At 39.9% G+C, this 16,914-nt stretch overlaps 1 protein-coding gene across 3 annotated transcripts in view; it reads left to right on the top strand.

Moving 5' to 3' along the window:
• The window catches only part of Tnks2 (tankyrase 2), a 69,123-nt gene that overhangs the window by 7,176 nt on the left and 45,033 nt on the right, over nucleotides 1-16,914 (top strand). For all 3 annotated transcript variants that reach the window (XM_028882878.2, XM_028882877.2, XM_028882876.2), the window contains exons 2-7: nucleotides 6,444-6,668; nucleotides 8,368-8,463; nucleotides 10,942-10,978; nucleotides 11,955-12,030; nucleotides 12,388-12,482; nucleotides 14,531-14,597. In XM_028882878.2, coding sequence (XP_028738711.1) covers nucleotides 6,444-6,668; nucleotides 8,368-8,463; nucleotides 10,942-10,978; nucleotides 11,955-12,030; nucleotides 12,388-12,482; nucleotides 14,531-14,597 — 596 coding nt within the window. The remainder of the gene's footprint in view (nucleotides 1-6,443; nucleotides 6,669-8,367; nucleotides 8,464-10,941; nucleotides 10,979-11,954; nucleotides 12,031-12,387; nucleotides 12,483-14,530; nucleotides 14,598-16,914) is intronic.

Genomic DNA, 16,914 nt, shown 5'->3' on the forward strand with positions numbered 1-16,914 from the left:
AATTAAGCAAAATCAACAAACTGTTAAACACCTCATCCTCTGAAGGACTCCAGGAAAATAATGATGAACTAAGACATTCACAGCTCTCAATTCTTATGGAATTAGCACCCAGGAGCTGGGTTTGGTGGTACATACAGGTTGGTAATCTCAGCCCTAGGAAGCTGAGGTAGGAGGACCTTGAATTTGAAGCTAGCCAGATGCTTACTGAGACACTGTATACAGAGAAAGATAGATGACACAGACTAGGTTAGTAAAGCGTGTATTAGTTCACAAATCTTAGTAAGTGCCAAAACCCTGCTGTGAACAGCAAAGACACAATCCCTGCTCTTACGGGACTTTCATCTTAGTAGAGGAAAGGAGACAGCCAACCGGTGTTAGGTGATAACAGGTGGGCACAATGGAGGATGGTCAGAAGTGGCCTTGTTTGGGTGGTGACTTTTAGGACCACAATAAATGAGGGTTGTTCATTCTAAAGAAGAGCTTTTTGAGTGGACAGACAGCATTTACTAAATCCCCAACATACTTGACAAACTCAAAGGAAGCTGGATCACAGTTAGGAGAGGAGAGAGGGCATGAAACAGTGCCAAAGGGTAGTTCATCCAAGATTCTTCATGATTCGCTGAGGAGTATTTGACTGTTAGTCTGAGTATCCATGGGAAGCAGGTGAATTGTTTTAAACAGTAATGTCATATGATGGAGTTATTTGTTGGTTGGTTTTGTTTTTGTGGGTGGTTGTGTTTTATGGTGGGGGGGTTGCTGTTTGCAGAGTCACTAAGCATAGGGTACCTTCATATTTGTAATCCTTCTGCCTTAACCTCCCAAGGATAGGGCGATTGACACGTGACACAGAACCGAGGTATGACGTGAAAGAGCCATGCATCTCCTTGTTTATTATTTCCCCAGGATTCTAGTTTACTTCCTATTGTTGTGATAAAATACCATGACCAAAAGCAACTTTGGGAGGAAAGAATTTATTTGGCTTACACTTCCCCATCCCAGTTGCTCGAGAAGGGACGTGAGGGCAGGAACTAAAACAGAAGCTTGGAGGAATGGTGTATGTAAGAGCTTGCTCTACACAGCTCCTTCAGCTAGCTTTTTTATACAACCCAGGACCACCTGCCCAGGGGTGGCCTCCCACATCAATCACCAATCAAGAAAATGCCCTATAGACTCTGGAGGCCAGTCTGATGGAATCTCTTTCACAATTGATTCACTCAGAACTCTAGCTTGTGTCAAGTTGATAAAAACCTAACCAGCATACTAAGTGTCCTTCACAGTATGTAGTGTCTAACAGTTTGTTGATATTTGCTGGATTGTTATATCTTAGTATTAGAAAATAGATAAAGAAGAAAAACTATAAAAGAACAGTTCTGTTCTGATGTGTGCTGCCATAAAGACTGTTGAAACTAGAAGTGAGAAGGTAACTTCTGAAAAAGAAATGGTTGAAGGCCATATGGTTTTTCTGGGGGACAGTCGCAGTTAGTGCCCTAACTTGCTGAGCCATCTTTCCAGCCCCCAGAAGTTCAGCTCTTTGTCGGTGTCACACAGCTTTCCCACATCTCCGTTGATGACCCTCTGTTACTCAGGCCAAACCGCAGGGTCCCGCATGACTCCTCACTCAGTCCCACCCACTTTCGCTCTTTCTCACCACCTTACCCTATTCTCACCGCACATCTAACCCATCAGGAAGTTAGGCTGGCTCTTTCTACCCCAGAGTATCCAGGATGTGCCACCCATCATTCTGAGCGGTACTCTCGGGTTATGATACAAGTCATCATAATCTCTCATCTATTTACCCTACTTACCCCTAACACAGCAGCCAGATTAGTATAAGACATATCTTGTAACTTACCAGCTGAAAACCCTGTAGTGACTCCCATTTTCCGTGTGTGTGTGTGTGTGTGTGTGTGTGTGTGTATGTGTGTATGTATGTGTGTGTATACACACAAATATATATATAAAAAGCCAAACTTGGTGATCTTCAAGTTTCACCTGGTGTCTTTATCTGTCCTTCCTTGCTGCTTTACTTCCTATTCTATTACTCCTTTTTCACTGTTGTACCCACTGTTAGCCAGTAAGTCAGAGTCTTTGTCAATGTATTAGTGATAGCTACAGAGACCACCATATTCAATTTTGCAGTCTTCTCTCACATGTACTTGAAGTTCTCCTCAGCCTGCTCTTTTTTTTCATTGCCTCTTAACATACTTATTTTTTTATGTTTATTGTCTTCCCGCATACCAATAAAAAAAGAAGTTCCTCAAAAGCAGAAATTTGGTGAGCTAGAGAAAAGGTTTTGAAATTAAGAGCACTTGATTCTCTTGCAGAGGACCTGGGTTCATTACCAGCACCCATAGGTGACTCACAACCACCTATAACTACAGTTCAGGGGGTCCAAAGCCCTCTTCCAATTTCCAAGGGCCCCTGTGTATACACACACACACAACATATAAAAAAATTTTTTAAGGCAAAGATTTAGTTTGTTTACTGGTTTGTCATATACACCAGAAAAGTATCTGGCACATAGTTGATATTCTCTTATCATTTGTTAAATGGATGAATGGGATAGGAATAAGACCTGGATCATGACTCCTTCAAACTCTTTGGAGAAAGGATTTCAAGCAGGAAAGACTAGTGAGCTGTTGAATATTGCTGGCGTGTCTAGTCAAATACAGACAGAATCCTTTGGATTTGGGAATGTGGCCATTGTAAGTGCCCTTGTCCAAAGCAACTATGAGAAAGAAGCAGCAACTGGCCGAATTTGAGAAAAGAAAGGGAGGTGGACCTTACAGATTGGGTTATGCAGGAGCAGAGCTGAGAATGTGAGTTCAGGAAGAAGACTTTCCATGAGACGAAGAAAGGAGTGTATTGATGGAGCACAGGGAGAGCAAAGATCTTGAGAAAGATTGTAGGTACACTTCCCGCCATATAACAAAATATCAGTGTTCTCTAGTTAGCTTCATTAATATTCATGCCTGACTTTATGGCCAGAACTCCAAAATGACTGTCTCCAGCTTGGACCAGTTTCCGGAGTTTAGGATCCACAGAACCTACTACTTACTGGGCATTTGTCCCATGAGCACTTCTACTGGGATAAAACACCATGACTTGTTACACAGAGAAACCCTGTCCAAAACAAACAGACAAAAAAACCCACCATGACTGCTGGGCAGTGGTGGCGCATGCCTTTAGTCCCAGCACTCAGGAGGCAGAGACAGGCAGATCTCTGTGAGTTCAAGACCAGCCTGGTCTACAGAGTGAGTTCCAGGACAGGCACCAAAACTACACAGAACAACCCTGTCTAAACAAAACAAATACCATGACCAAAAGCAGCTTGGGAGGGAAAGGGTTTATTTTGTTTACCCTTCCACATCACTGTTCACCACTGAAGGAAGTCAAAGAGGCAGGAACCTGGAGGCAGGACTGAGGCATAGGCCATGAAGAATTGTGCTTACTGACTTGCTCAGCTTGCTTTGTTCTAGCTCTGCAGCTCAGGGGTGTGGCACTACATACAATGGCCTGTGTCCTCATCAGTCACAAAGAAAATGACCTACAGGTGCCTACAGCCAGATCTTGGGGAGGCAATTTCTCAGCTGAAGTTTCCTCCTTTCAGGTGATTCTAGCTTGTGTCACATTGGCAAAAAACTAGCCAGCACACTCACAAACCCTGTTTCATTCTGTATCTCATTTGAGAATCTGCTTACTGTGTTAGCCACTGGAGCCCATCATTTTCTTTTCTTTCTCTCTTTGGTTATTTATAGTGTCATGTGCAGTAGTAAAAAGATTGAGAAATCACTCAGCTGTCTAGATCAGATGGAACTAGTTAAATTTTGATATTCCAATAAAGAAAGTGTTTACAAATAGAAATTAATTTCTAGGGTACCATTAGATTTTAAATAAAAAAAGGAATATGCAAATAGCACTTTTCAAAAATATTGGTAGGGATATGAGTAGAAATGTGTGCAAAAAGCAATAATCAAAAAGGAATGTGTGAGAGGCTGGGAATAGGAACGGAAGGAAAGCCTCAGTATGTGAATGCAACCTGACTTAACAACTAAGCCTGCCTTACTGTATGCACTCAGCACATGTCACAGGAGTTGGAACAGTAACCATGTCAGATCTTGACTTAGCTATCTCCTGTCTCTGTAGTCCTTCCATGTATTTACATACCACCAAAGGGATCTTCCTAAACAAAACCTCAGGGCTGTTGATGTGCTTACTAGTATTGTTCAAACTTTCTCCGGTGGCTCAAAGATACAAGACTATTTTCTTTTGAGTCTTTGTGAAAAAGAAAAAGGCAGCTCTGAGTGTCAGCTATGTGCCAGCATTGGGTATTTGACAGTAACCATAGCATAAGTTTATTGGATAATAAAAAGGATTTCATTGAAATCTGCTGTCTGAAAAATACAAGTCTGTAGGACAGAGTCCAAACACTGCCTTGTGAGTCATGTAGATCTTTCCAAACTGCCCTCTGATAATTAAGTATTATATATCCTAGCTGTCATAAAGGATTTGTTCTTTTAGCTCTAAAAACAGATAAATGGTTTCTTCCTGAAGTTGTGTCCTTGTTGAGAGAGAGAATGTAGCTACAAAGAAAAAGCTGTTGGTAGAGTGTTTACCTAGCATCGAAAAGCTCTGGGTTTGATTCCCAGCACCACACAACAGGACACGGTGGTGCACTTGGAAGGAGCAGGAGGATCAAAAGTTTAAGGTCATACTTGGTTACATAGCAAATTCATGGGTAGGTAGCATGGGCTGTAAAAACCAAAAGGGTGGGGTAGGCTAGGGAGATACTCGGTGGTAGAAACACTTACTGTGCATATTTAAGAACCAAAGTTTAGATGCCAGCACTCAGCATTTAAAAAGAAAAACAAGCAGGCTCAGTTGTGCTTGCCCTGATAATCTCAGTGCTGTGGGGAAGCAGAGGAGGCTGGCCGGTCATTAGCTTAGCTCTGGGGTCAGGGACAGGCCCTGCCTCGGGGAAATAAGGAAGGGAGTGACATCCAGTGTCTTGACCTCCATGCATGGTACGTGTGTATGTACGCGCACGCGCACACACACTACTCATCTTCCTCGCCAAAAGATACTGAGTCCCCCCCCCACCTCCCCCAAAAAACCAATTGACTTCCTCAGCGCTGTTTCTTCTTCATTCACAGTCAGTTTCCTATCCACCTGGAAAGACCTTCCATTCTTTTGATATACATCAGATTACATTCAGACTTAATGATTCTAAGAATAATATGGAAAAACTTCAGAAGACTGAGGGGTTGAGGTTTTTCTCTGTCTCAACACACACATTTATCGTCCATCACCTGCTTTAACGTATGCCCCAAATCCTTTCATTTTACAGTTAATTTTTAAAGGTATTGAGTATTAATAGTATAAGAATGATAGATAATATTTCATTGGTACTAAATTATTCTATAAACCAGAATAATCATTACCAGATGTGATAGTTTGAATGTAATTGGTCCCCATAATCTCAGGGAGTGGCACTACTAGGAGGTGTGGCTTTGTTGGAGTAGGTGTGGTCTTGTTGGAGGAAGTGTGTCACCGTGAAGAGGAGCTCTGAGGTCTCTCATGTGCTCAAGATACCACCCAATGTCTCAGGTCACTCCCTGTTGCCTGCAAGTGAAGATGTACCAGCACCATGTCTGCCTGCACACTTCCATGCTCCCCGCCATGTTGACAATGGACCAAATCTCTGAAACTGTAAGCTGCCACCTCAATTATGTGCTTTCCTTTGTAAGAGTTGCCATGATTGTGGCATCTCTTTACAGCAATAAAAACGCTAGCTAAGACACCAGACCTTTTTGCTTCACTTGGTTTGGGGATGACTGAGCAGACTGGCACCTATATAAAGAAGGACGCCTACCTAGAAAGAAGTTGTTTGTGTTGTGCAAATAGCAAAATAAAGACTTACATTTCACCTGTCTTATCACGTAGGCAAGTACAAGCTGTAAGCTGGTCTTATTTTGTTGTTGCCTCATGGTCCCCCACTGGAGCAGAAAGGGATTCTATAAGACTTTAAGTCTGCCACTTCTTTATTAGGTACTCATTTACATACTTAGGTTACATACGTGGAGTGTCTGAAAATGTGTGCACACTAAATGCAGAATTTGGTATTTACAATTGGAAATGTCATTATATAGTTGGAATCATTTGGGGTTTTAGCCTTTGCCTCTCTCCCCGCCCCCCAAAAAAAATCATCTCTGAATTTAGTAGCAGCAGCAGCTAAGGCTCTCAACCACTTAGGTGGTCTGGGCTACTTAGCAGAGGGAGAGACCTTGAGCTTAAACATTAAGGTTAGTTGTATATATTTCGGGTCATCTTTTCAACAGTTCTTGAATTGTTGATCTTGTTATTTTTTTCATCCTAAAACATTTTAGCATGGCTTGTCATTTTCCTTGGTAAATTTAAATGTGGGCAATCGGCTTTCTTTCTAGGTTTTGGACGGAAAGATGTGGTTGAATATCTGCTTCAGAATGGTGCAAATGTGCAAGCACGTGATGATGGGGGTCTTATTCCTCTTCATAATGCGTGCTCTTTTGGTCACGCTGAAGTTGTCAATCTCCTTTTGCAACATGGTGCAGACCCAAATGCTCGAGATAATTGGAATTATACTCCTCTCCATGAAGCAGCTATTAAAGGAAAAATTGATGTTTGCATTGGTAAGTTTGTATTTCTTTTTCAGAATTTTCTAGAAAATGTAACTATTCTAAATCTAATTTTGAATCTAATTTGTTAATGTTGTCTTTCTACTAGGCTGAACTTACATTTAAATCTGTTCATGATTTAATCTAACCTTTTTTTCCCACTCCAGCCTTCAGTCTAACCATTCTTCACTGAATGTCTTTTCTTAAAATCTTAAAATTCTTTGAGAAAAAAAATCATTCTCTAGAAACTTGTGTTCTCTTGAGAGATAAGATGCTCAACAAATCAAATAAAGGCAGCCAAGCTTGGTGGCTTTTAGTTCCAGCACTCAGGAGGCAGAAGTAGGTGAATCTCTCAGTTCAAGGCCAGCCTGGTCTACAGAACAAGTTCCAGGATAGCCAGGGGTACATAGTGAAACCCTGTCTCTAAAAATCAAAACAAAACAAGAGAACCAAATAAAGCCATGGTAGAAATGAACATTGAGTATTAGACAATAATGGTGTAAGTTAGTATGCTGGTTAGGTTTTATCACCTAGACACCAAGTAGAGTCACCTGGCAAGACTGAACCCCAATTGAGGATTGCCTCTATTACATTGGCATTTTCTTAATTGATGTAGGTAGGCTCAGCCCATCGTGGGCAGTGCCTTCCTAGGCAGGTGAGCCTGAGCTGTGTAAGTAGCTAAGCAAGACAATAAGCAGTATTCCTCCATTGTCTCTGTTGCAGTTCCTGCCCTTAGGTTCCTGCCCTGGCTTCCCTTGATGATGGAGTGCAACCTGTAAGCCAAATAAACCCTTTCTTCCCCAAGTTTCTATTGGTCATGGTTTTATCCCAGTAACAAAAACCTAACTGGAACAGTTAGCCAGAGTCAGGTCTCAAGGCTCGACTTTCTGGCATCTTTGTACTGGAGAAATGTAGGAAAACAGAAAGGGGCCTTATGAAGAACTCTGGTTGCGGTTTGAGGGTCTTGTTGTAACTATATAGGCCCTGTTCGGTAATTGCCTGGATCAGCCTTGACCTCTCCATTCTTCAAAAAACTTTTTATTTTTTTGCTTCTGTGTGTGCAAGTGCACACAGATGTATGCTTGTATTCACATAGGTTTTAAATCCTACAGCTTTCTGCCTGGACTACGCAGCTTTAGGCATTTCATAATAGAGGAATCTTTCTAACATAGACAGTGCTCCTTTGCAACAAGAAAAGCTTTCAAGCCAGCTTTCCCTTTTCCCCTGCATACTTCTTACCATCCTTCATCACCTGTCAACAGTGATAAAAATAGCTAAGAAAAAAACCTTACATTGAATGAGAAAATTTAGCATGCTCTTAGTGTAATAAATAATTGAATATGTTACATTTTCTTAAATTTAAACATTTACCATATTATTAGTATACAAACAGTCTTTAAATAATTTTGAGAATTCTCTACTGGGACTTTTGTTTTAAATTTTTTTGTTATTATTGTATGTGTCTATGTGATGTAGAGGACATTTTTGCCAAGACACATGTGGAGGTCAGAGAACAACCCTGTGGACTTGTATCTCTTTTTCCACCTTTAAATGGATTCTAGGATTTGAACTTGGATTGTTAGGTTTGCATAGCAAATGCCTTTACCCACTGAGACATCTCAATGTCCCTGTACCAGAACTATTAAAAAACTGATTTATGAACTCAGATTGCCATGATCACCATTTTGAAAGGTAGTGTTGCTATTTTTTGCAGTGCTCTTACAGCACGGAGCTGAGCCAACCATTCGAAATACAGATGGAAGGACAGCGTTGGACTTAGCAGACCCATCCGCCAAAGCTGTACTGACCGGTAAGGCTGTGTACACTTTGGTCATTCCAGGAAGAATACAGATACTTACTGGGCTAGGCAGACGCACTGTCTCATGCAGTTAGGACCTCAAGTAGGATTTGTAAACAGTGTAGTTCACTTATTTTGCTGTCTGTGGAGAGTTTAATTTGATTCTTGTCTAAAATAGAAAAATTTTTTTCCTTTCAAATTTATGTTTAAGTTTGAAATTATATAGGCGGCCGGATGTGATAAACTTGTGTTGCTTCGGGTAGTCAGTGTGTTTTGAAAATATCCCCACGTTTTTCAGACAATTAATATATTCCTTTATTTACTGGTGTGTGTGTGTGTGTGTGTGTGTGTGTGTGTGTGTGTGTGTGTGTGTGTGTGTGTTTTTAAGGAATCCTTTCAAAAAGCACTAATTTTCTTCTAGTTATTTCAAATCAAGATTTGGAGCCGGGTGGTGGTGGCACATGCCTTTAATCCCAGCACTTGGGAGGCAGAGGCGGGCGGATCTCTGAGTTTGAGGCCAGCCTGGGCTACAGAGCGAGATCCAGGACAGGCTGCAAAAGCTACACAGAGAAACCCTGTCTCAAAAAATAGGAGGGAGGGAGGGAGGGAGGGAGGAGGGAGGGAGGGAGGAGGGAGAGGGAGAGAGGGGGAGAGGGAGAGAGAGAGAGAGAGGGGAGGGGAGGGAGGGGAGGGGGGAGAGGAGAGAGAGAGAGAGGAGAGAGAGAGAGAGAGAGAGAGAGAGAGAGAGAGAGAGAAAGAAAGAAAGAAAGAAAGAAAGAAAGAAAGAAAGAAAGAAAGAAAGAAAGAAAGAAAGAAAGAAAGAAAGAAAGAAAAGAAAAGAAAAAAAAGAAAAAAGAAAATACCCAGCAATCAGCAATCTCTTGGGGGCTGGAGAGATGACTCAGGTTAAGAGCACTGGCTGCTTTTCCAGAGGTCCTGATTTCAATTCCCAGCCACCACATGGTGGCTCACAACCATCTACAATGAGATCTGGTGCCCTCTTCTGGTCTGCAGGCATACATGCTGCAGAACACTGTATACATAATAAATAAATCTTTAACCAAAAAAAAAAAAAAAAAAAAATTGGGACACATTTCAGTACCGTGGTATGGCTGTCTTAACTATAATTCTTTTCCTTGTCATCTGTTGACATGACTTCAGCTCTTGTTTAAGCCAGTGGGCTTGCTTTGAGCTGTATCTACTTCATTTGTTTCTGCCTTTACCCAGTATGCTGTCTCGTTTAAGTAACTGCCATTATTTGTTGGATTCTTTTTTTATAAATATTTATTTAATTTTGTGTGTATGTGTGTCTGTAACTGTTTAGAATTATGTCTGATCTAAAAGGCAGAATCCTGAGGTTTGGCTGTAACTGTGAGCCTTTGTGCTTAGACTCTGATATTTCTTCTGGCATTGCTAAGAAAATTTAGACTAGTCCCTGAAGATTTCTGGAAATGTGAGTTGTCATTGTGACTATCAATTCTGTGTTTGTTTCCTCCTCTAATATTCTCTTATTCTGTGCCTTGATCGATCAATATAAATTCAGTGTAGGCTGCAGTGTAGATATTCTTACTGCAAATCTTTACCTTAACTTAAATTGTACTAATTGTTTAAATAGTTTTGTTTGTGTTCATTTGTAAATATAAAAACTGTTCCCATAAAATAGTATATGATTAATCCTTTTTATTTTATTATAAAGTAATGTTAAACAAAAATCCTAGTATAAATTTAGATTCATAAAGATGTTAGTGATGATGTTCAATTAGTGATTCTGTAGAAGATTTCTTCAGCTTTTTAATGTTACTATGTAAGGATTTTGGTGTGTGTTTGTCTGTCTGGTTGGAGGTTTTGTTTGGTTGGTTTGGTTTGAATTGGGTTTTTCATTGGTTCTGGGAATTGAACTCAGAGCTTCCTGTGTACCAAGCAAGTTCTCTATGATTGTACTGTTGAGTAGCACTCCCCATTGGATTTTGAATGAAGTGGTGAACTGTGCCAGGCTGCCCCCATCTCCACCGCAAGCATAGTGTACTACTTGTCTTAGGAGAAAAGGGAAGTTTACTGATGGCTCCACTCTGTGTAGTCAGCTTTGTTAGTACTTCCTTCTGGACCTGGCTTTATCTGTGCATACTGGTTTTGTGGTGGTTGTGGTTGTATGTTCTGTAACACTGAATCATTCTTTTTCATTGTACTAGCAAAGGCATTCCGTGTTTAAACTGCATTGATACTATTTTGATTAGCTACTTTCTAATTCTTAGGAGTGTATTTCTAGATTGATTGAACAAAGGCCTGGGTTTAATCACTAGTTACACACACTTAGATAAAGCAGATGATGATGATTTGCATGGGACAAATATCAGAATTGGAAAAACTGGTTAAAAAAACAAACAAGTTTTAGAAGTTTTGATGTTTAGTGAGCATCTTTATGCATAAAACTATCACTGAGGGTTTTTTAAAAATTTCTGATCTTTTTTTCCCTTACCCCCTAATTCACAGGTGACTATAAAAAAGATGAACTCTTGGAAAGTGCCAGGTGTGTACTACTATTATGTATATGTGCCATGAAAACTTCACAGTGAGGGGATGGAAAGATGGCTCAGGGATTAGGACCGATTGATATTCTTGCAGAGGACCCAGGTTCGGTTCCCAGCACCCACAAGACAGCTCACAACCATCTGTAACTCTAGTTCCAGAGATTCCTATACCCACTCCTGACTTCTTTGGGCTCCAGACAGAGTTTTTCTATGTAGCTTTGGAGCCTGTCCTGTAACTTGCTTTGTAGACCAAGCTGGCCTCAAACTCATAGAGATCCACCTGCCTCTGCCTCCTGAGTGCTGGGATCAGAGGTGTATGCCACCACCACCCAGCTAAAAATAAATCTTTAAAAAGCAAGTTTTTGCTAGATATAGTGGTGGACACCTTTAATCCCAGCATTCTAGGGGCAAAGGCAGGTAGATCTCTATGAGGGGATGGAGAGGTGACTCAGTGGTTAGGAGCACTTGATGTTCTTGCAAAGGACCCAAGTTCAGTTCCTGGTACCCACATCAGAGGGCTTAAAATTACCCTTAACTTCAGCTCCAGGAGCATCTGGTGCCTCTGACCTCTGTAGGGAGCACACATTAGCATGTATGTGTAAACACACACACACACACACACACACACACACACACACACACACACACACACACTTGAAAAGAATAAAAATATTTAAAAAGAAAACAGATTTTACTGTGAATCTCTGGTTGGTCATCCCCACTCCTGAAATGTGTTAGTGACCCACACTTGTAATCTCCATCCATGGGAGGCAGAGTCAGTAAGCCTACTATGAGTTCAGGATAGCTCAAGCTACATAGAGAGTTCTAGGACAGTCTTTGCTCTACAGAATGTAACAGGCTTTTTTTTTTTTAAAGTTGTTTTTAATGCCATAAGCATCCTTTAAGAGAAGACTTTGTTTTAATGGTCTCAATACATAGTATAAGCTACTGATATATTTTTTGGTGTGTTTCTAGGAGTGGCAATGAGGAAAAAATGATGGCTTTGCTTACACCATTGAACGTGAACTGCCATGCAAGTGATGGCAGAAAGGTGCTTGCTTTATGATTCTTTTTTTTTTTTTTTTTGTCATCTAGTGATAGGAATGTATATTTATTATAAATTAAAACATTTAAAGAGAGTTCTGGTGTTTTCTTTTTAAATATAAATTGAGATTCTTAAACTTAATAAAACTCATTGATAATGAACATTTGTCTCTGTATGCAGTAGTGAACTTTAAACTTTTATGCTATGCTTTCTATATATTAATTTTATAAAACCAAAATGATTGTTTCTTAGCAATGAAGTCATAGTTAGATTTTGTTTTGTTTTGTATTTGGGTTTTTATGTTTTCAGACATTTATGCAGCCATTATGTGAATTTCATTAGTGTATCTGGTTACTGTTTCAGTCAACTCCATTGCATTTGGCAGCAGGATACAACAGAGTAAAGATTGTGCAACTGTTACTGCAGCATGGAGCTGACGTCCATGCTAAAGACAAAGGGTAAGCTTTGAACAAAAGTGAAGTCTTGTTAGAGTCCTTGTAACACACTATCTCCTTAACGAAAGCACTTTCCTGGTACTGTTTAAGCAAATCGTTCATGTTTATTGAGCTTTTATAAGATGCAGGTTGTTCTGAGCACCATAAGGATTATAAAGCATTAAGCCTACCACTCATACATTATAATTTATAGCTTGTGAAAGATGCTTCATAAATTTGAGTAGTAAGTAGAGATTGATGGATGGAGTTATTAGAAAATCTTTTAGAAGATATATGTTCCATCCATATCTTCAGGGCAGGGTGTGATACCACATGTCTATAATCCTATAACTTGGAAAGGTATAGTCAGAAGACTCAGGAGTTCAAGGGCATTTTTAACTACATAGCAGTTCTGGGCTATATGGAATCTAGACTCAAAAATAAATGAATAAACAAATAGAAAGCAGAGTTTAGGGAATATGATTCTATAGGAAAATGTAGATAGTACATTTAATAAGTAGTAACCAAGCCAACTTGGACACAGGCATATAATCCCAGCTCCTTGGGGCCCGGGATGAGGCCGGCCTGGGGCAATTTAGTCAGATATTCATACCACTCCACCCTCACCCCTGGTGAAAGAAGGTAAATGTAGATCAGTGGTAGGACTTTTGTTTTAGCATGCACAAAGGCCTGGGTTCGTTCACCAGTAACACACACACAAACTTGGATAAAGCAGATGATGGTGATTCACATGGGACAAATACCAGAATTGGAGAAACTGGTTAAAAAAATCAAGTTTTAAAAGTTTTGATGTTATTAGCACAAGAAATTCAACTTTGTTCTTTAGTCTTAAGCATTTTATGATCTGAAAGGAAGAATTGTTGTTTTATCCTCAAAGGAACTTGAGAGGTGCATTATGGGATAATACATGTTGGGTTAATTGGGGAAGGAGGAGACTAGAAGAGCAGTAGCTAAGAGTGAGCACTGTGGAGCTACTATACAGCTAAGGTCTCTAGCAGTGATTGAGGGGAAATGAAAAGGAAGGCAGAGACATACTGCAGTGTGATAGCAGAGATAGTGAAAATCTGGATGTCAGGCAAGAGAGAGGAGTAGAGAAAATCACATCCTGGAACATGTTAGGCCCACAGCACACATGCTGAAGTGTGGGAGGGAAATGACTTGGCAGAAAACATTATGCTAACTTTTTAGAGCTCTTGGTTTTATGAGAATGGAAATTCAAGCAGCAGTATTTAGTGAGTGGCAGTAGAATTGGTATTCGGGCAAGGAGAGAGCTGTGTATTACCAGAAGCTGCTCAGGCAGTGCTTGTATGAGTAATAATGCTGATCCCAAGGAGAGGGAGAAGCTTAAAGGTAGAAGCCAGAAGTTCTTCCATTATATTACAAAGGAATTTGGCCTCAGTTTACTGAGAACTATATAGCATTTATTTTAGAGAAGTTCAAAAGATGTTTCAAATACCTACGAGCTAGTATTCAGAATAAATCTGAAAAAGAAATGTAAATGTGAGCCAGAGCAACAGAAGGAAGGAAAGCTATACCCGGGAACAGTACGTGTGCAGACACACAGGAATTACAAGGCCAGAGAGAAGCTCAGAACCTTGTGTGTGTCATGCTAACTTAGAACCAGATGCCCAACTTTAATCCCAACACTGGGAACTCAGAAGCAGGTAGATGTCTGTGAGTTCAGGACCAGCCTGGTCTACAGAGTGAGTTCCAGGCCAGCCAAAGCTGCATAGTAAGACCTCATCTAAAGAAATATTAAAAAATTAGAACCATCTCTTCAAAGCAAGGATGAATAATGATATTAAAACAAGAATGCCTATAAGGGATTTACCTTTATAAAAATCTGGCTAATGCTTAGAGAATAAATTGGGTTAACAGTTGTTTCAGAAATAAAATTTGTTAACATTATGTAAGCCCAAACTATAACCAATAGTAGTGGTGGGGAGAAAAGGAATATGGATTTGAAAGAGACTCAGGAATTACAATTTGAAGATTGCCCTAGACTTAGGGACTCTGTTGTAATAATAGGCTTTTTTTTCTTCATCTTGTAGTGATCTGGTGCCATTACACAATGCCTGTTCTTACGGTCATTATGAAGTAACTGAACTTCTGGTCAAGGTTAGTTCTTTTGTGCCTTATTCTATAATTACATAAAATGATTTGAAATGCATACTGTTTCTGGCTTATTCTTTGTTCTGGGTTCTTGATAGAAAGCGGGAATAATCATAACATGCAGATTATTGATAAGCTAGCATTTGAATGCCTTCAGAATTTTGAGATACCAAGCAATGTCAAATATAAAGTAGCACTAAAGAGTTCATACTAAAGTGTTACTGAAGTGAGGGATCAGGGACTTACCGGAATAAGATTGAAAATACATACAGAGGTCCTGGGCAAGCACCAGGTTGACAACCCTTGCTGAAGAGTCTGGCTAACAGAAGACATTCATTCAGCGACTGCATCTGTGACCAGAACACTCACTGTACCTAGGAACAGAGGGTACCAAGTCACATCCCTGAGTTAAATAATGAAGTATGGCACCAGCATACATAAAAATAGCAAGGGTTGGCACGAGCAAGATGTCTTACTGGATAAAGCCCCTGCTGCCTAGCCTGGTGACCTCAGTTTAATCCCTGGGGTCCACATGGTAAGAGAAACCAACTCCTTCAAGTTGACTTCTTACCTCTGCATGTGTACTGTGGCACGTGCATGTGTGTGCACACAGTAATTTAATTTGACAATAAATTTACTGTTTTGGTTTGGGTTTTTTGTTTGTTTGTTTTTGTTTTTGAGGCATAAAAGCATGTGCCACCACCACTTGGCTGACAATGTACTTTATAAAAAAATTTTTTTAAAGAATAACAGGTTTGGCACTTGTCTTTAATCTCAGCACTCTGGAGGCAGAAGCAGGTAGATCTTCAATGATCATTGAAGGTGTTGAGGCCAGCCTGGTCTGCATAGTGAGTTCTAAGCCAGCCAGGTATGCATAGTGAGACCCAGTATCAAAGTATCACAAATAAATAAATAAATAAATAAATAAATAAATAAATAAATAAATAAATGTATGTTTTTTAAAAGACAGCAAGGCATTTTCTCAACTTTCATCTTCATATCCTCGTAAGTTCAAGAAAGCAAGTAGCCTGATCCGAGGAGAAGAAACTCTGTCAGATTCATAACTAAGCAGCTCTGCCAGGAGTTAACTGCTATTCTTCCTTGAGGGGTGTCAAAAACTCTAATAGACTGCTGGAAAGTTCTGTCTGTGTGTGACTTTGTGATTCAGGTTTTAATGTTGTCTTGATACAGAATTAGAGAATATAAAGCTAATTGTTTTTCTGGTTTTAACTCTTGTTTATTTTTCTTCATGTGTGTGGAAGGGGGGACAGTTAAGTACGTAAAAATATAATTGGAAGTGAAAGTAAAATCCAGTGTAAAGCTCCATAGCTTCAGAATGAGAGTGCTCTAGCTATACCCATTCATTGAGACTGCATGGCTTTGGGTCTGGCTAATCTTACTGAGTAATATTTTTATTTGTGAATTATTTACAATAAAGTTTTGACCATTAAAAAAGAAAGACTGGATGGTGGTGGCTCATCTCTTGAATCCAGCACTCAGGAGGCAGAGGCAGGCGGATCTCTGTAGGACATCCAGTGCTGCACAGAGAAACCCTGTCTTGAAAAACAAAAACCAAACAAAAAAGGAATTAGAAAGGATATATAAAGGTTGGCGGGTTGACATGAAGCTTGTAAAAATAAATGTGAACAGCTTTGGTTGAAGCCAGTGTGATCAAATTTAATAAGATTCAACAAAAAGACCTAAGTTACAAAAATAGTGCATGAGATGTGATGTTTAAAAATTCTAGAGTTTGAAGGCTAGAGAGATGGTTGGGTTAAGAGCATATACAACTTTGCAGAGGACCAGAGTTTGGATCCCAGCACCCACATTGTGCACCTCTAATGGCCTGTTATCTCCAGCTCCAGGAGATCTAACTACCTCTTCTGGCCTCCAGAGGCCTTGCACTGATGCACATAATCAAAATTTAAAGAAAAAAAATTATCCCTGCTCCCCCAGAAAAAAATCTGGAGTTTTGAAGTTGCCCATATTGTGTGATGTTAGCTATTTGAAAGGCTACCTCCATTCTGTGATAATGGAAGTACAGTGTCAGAGTCAAACCACATTTAGGAATCTTTTTATTTCCCACTTCTCCTGCTCCCTGCTGCCTTACTCTTCTCATTCCTTCTCCTAGAAACAGTCCAGTTGTCCAGTAACAGGCTGAGCAAATCACAGTGTAATAAAGTTAAAAAAAAAAAAAGGAATCCACACTAGTGATACAGCCTGAGTCTTAGGAACATTAATATGTGAAAGAGCTAAACACAGACAATCTACTGTGCTTTGTTTTTTATGAAATCCAGAAACACATAAATATGGTACTAAAAGA

This window comes from Peromyscus leucopus, chromosome 1 (assembly GCF_004664715.2).
Source record: "Peromyscus leucopus breed LL Stock chromosome 1, UCI_PerLeu_2.1, whole genome shotgun sequence".
Taxonomy (NCBI): Eukaryota; Metazoa; Chordata; class Mammalia; order Rodentia; family Cricetidae; genus Peromyscus; species Peromyscus leucopus.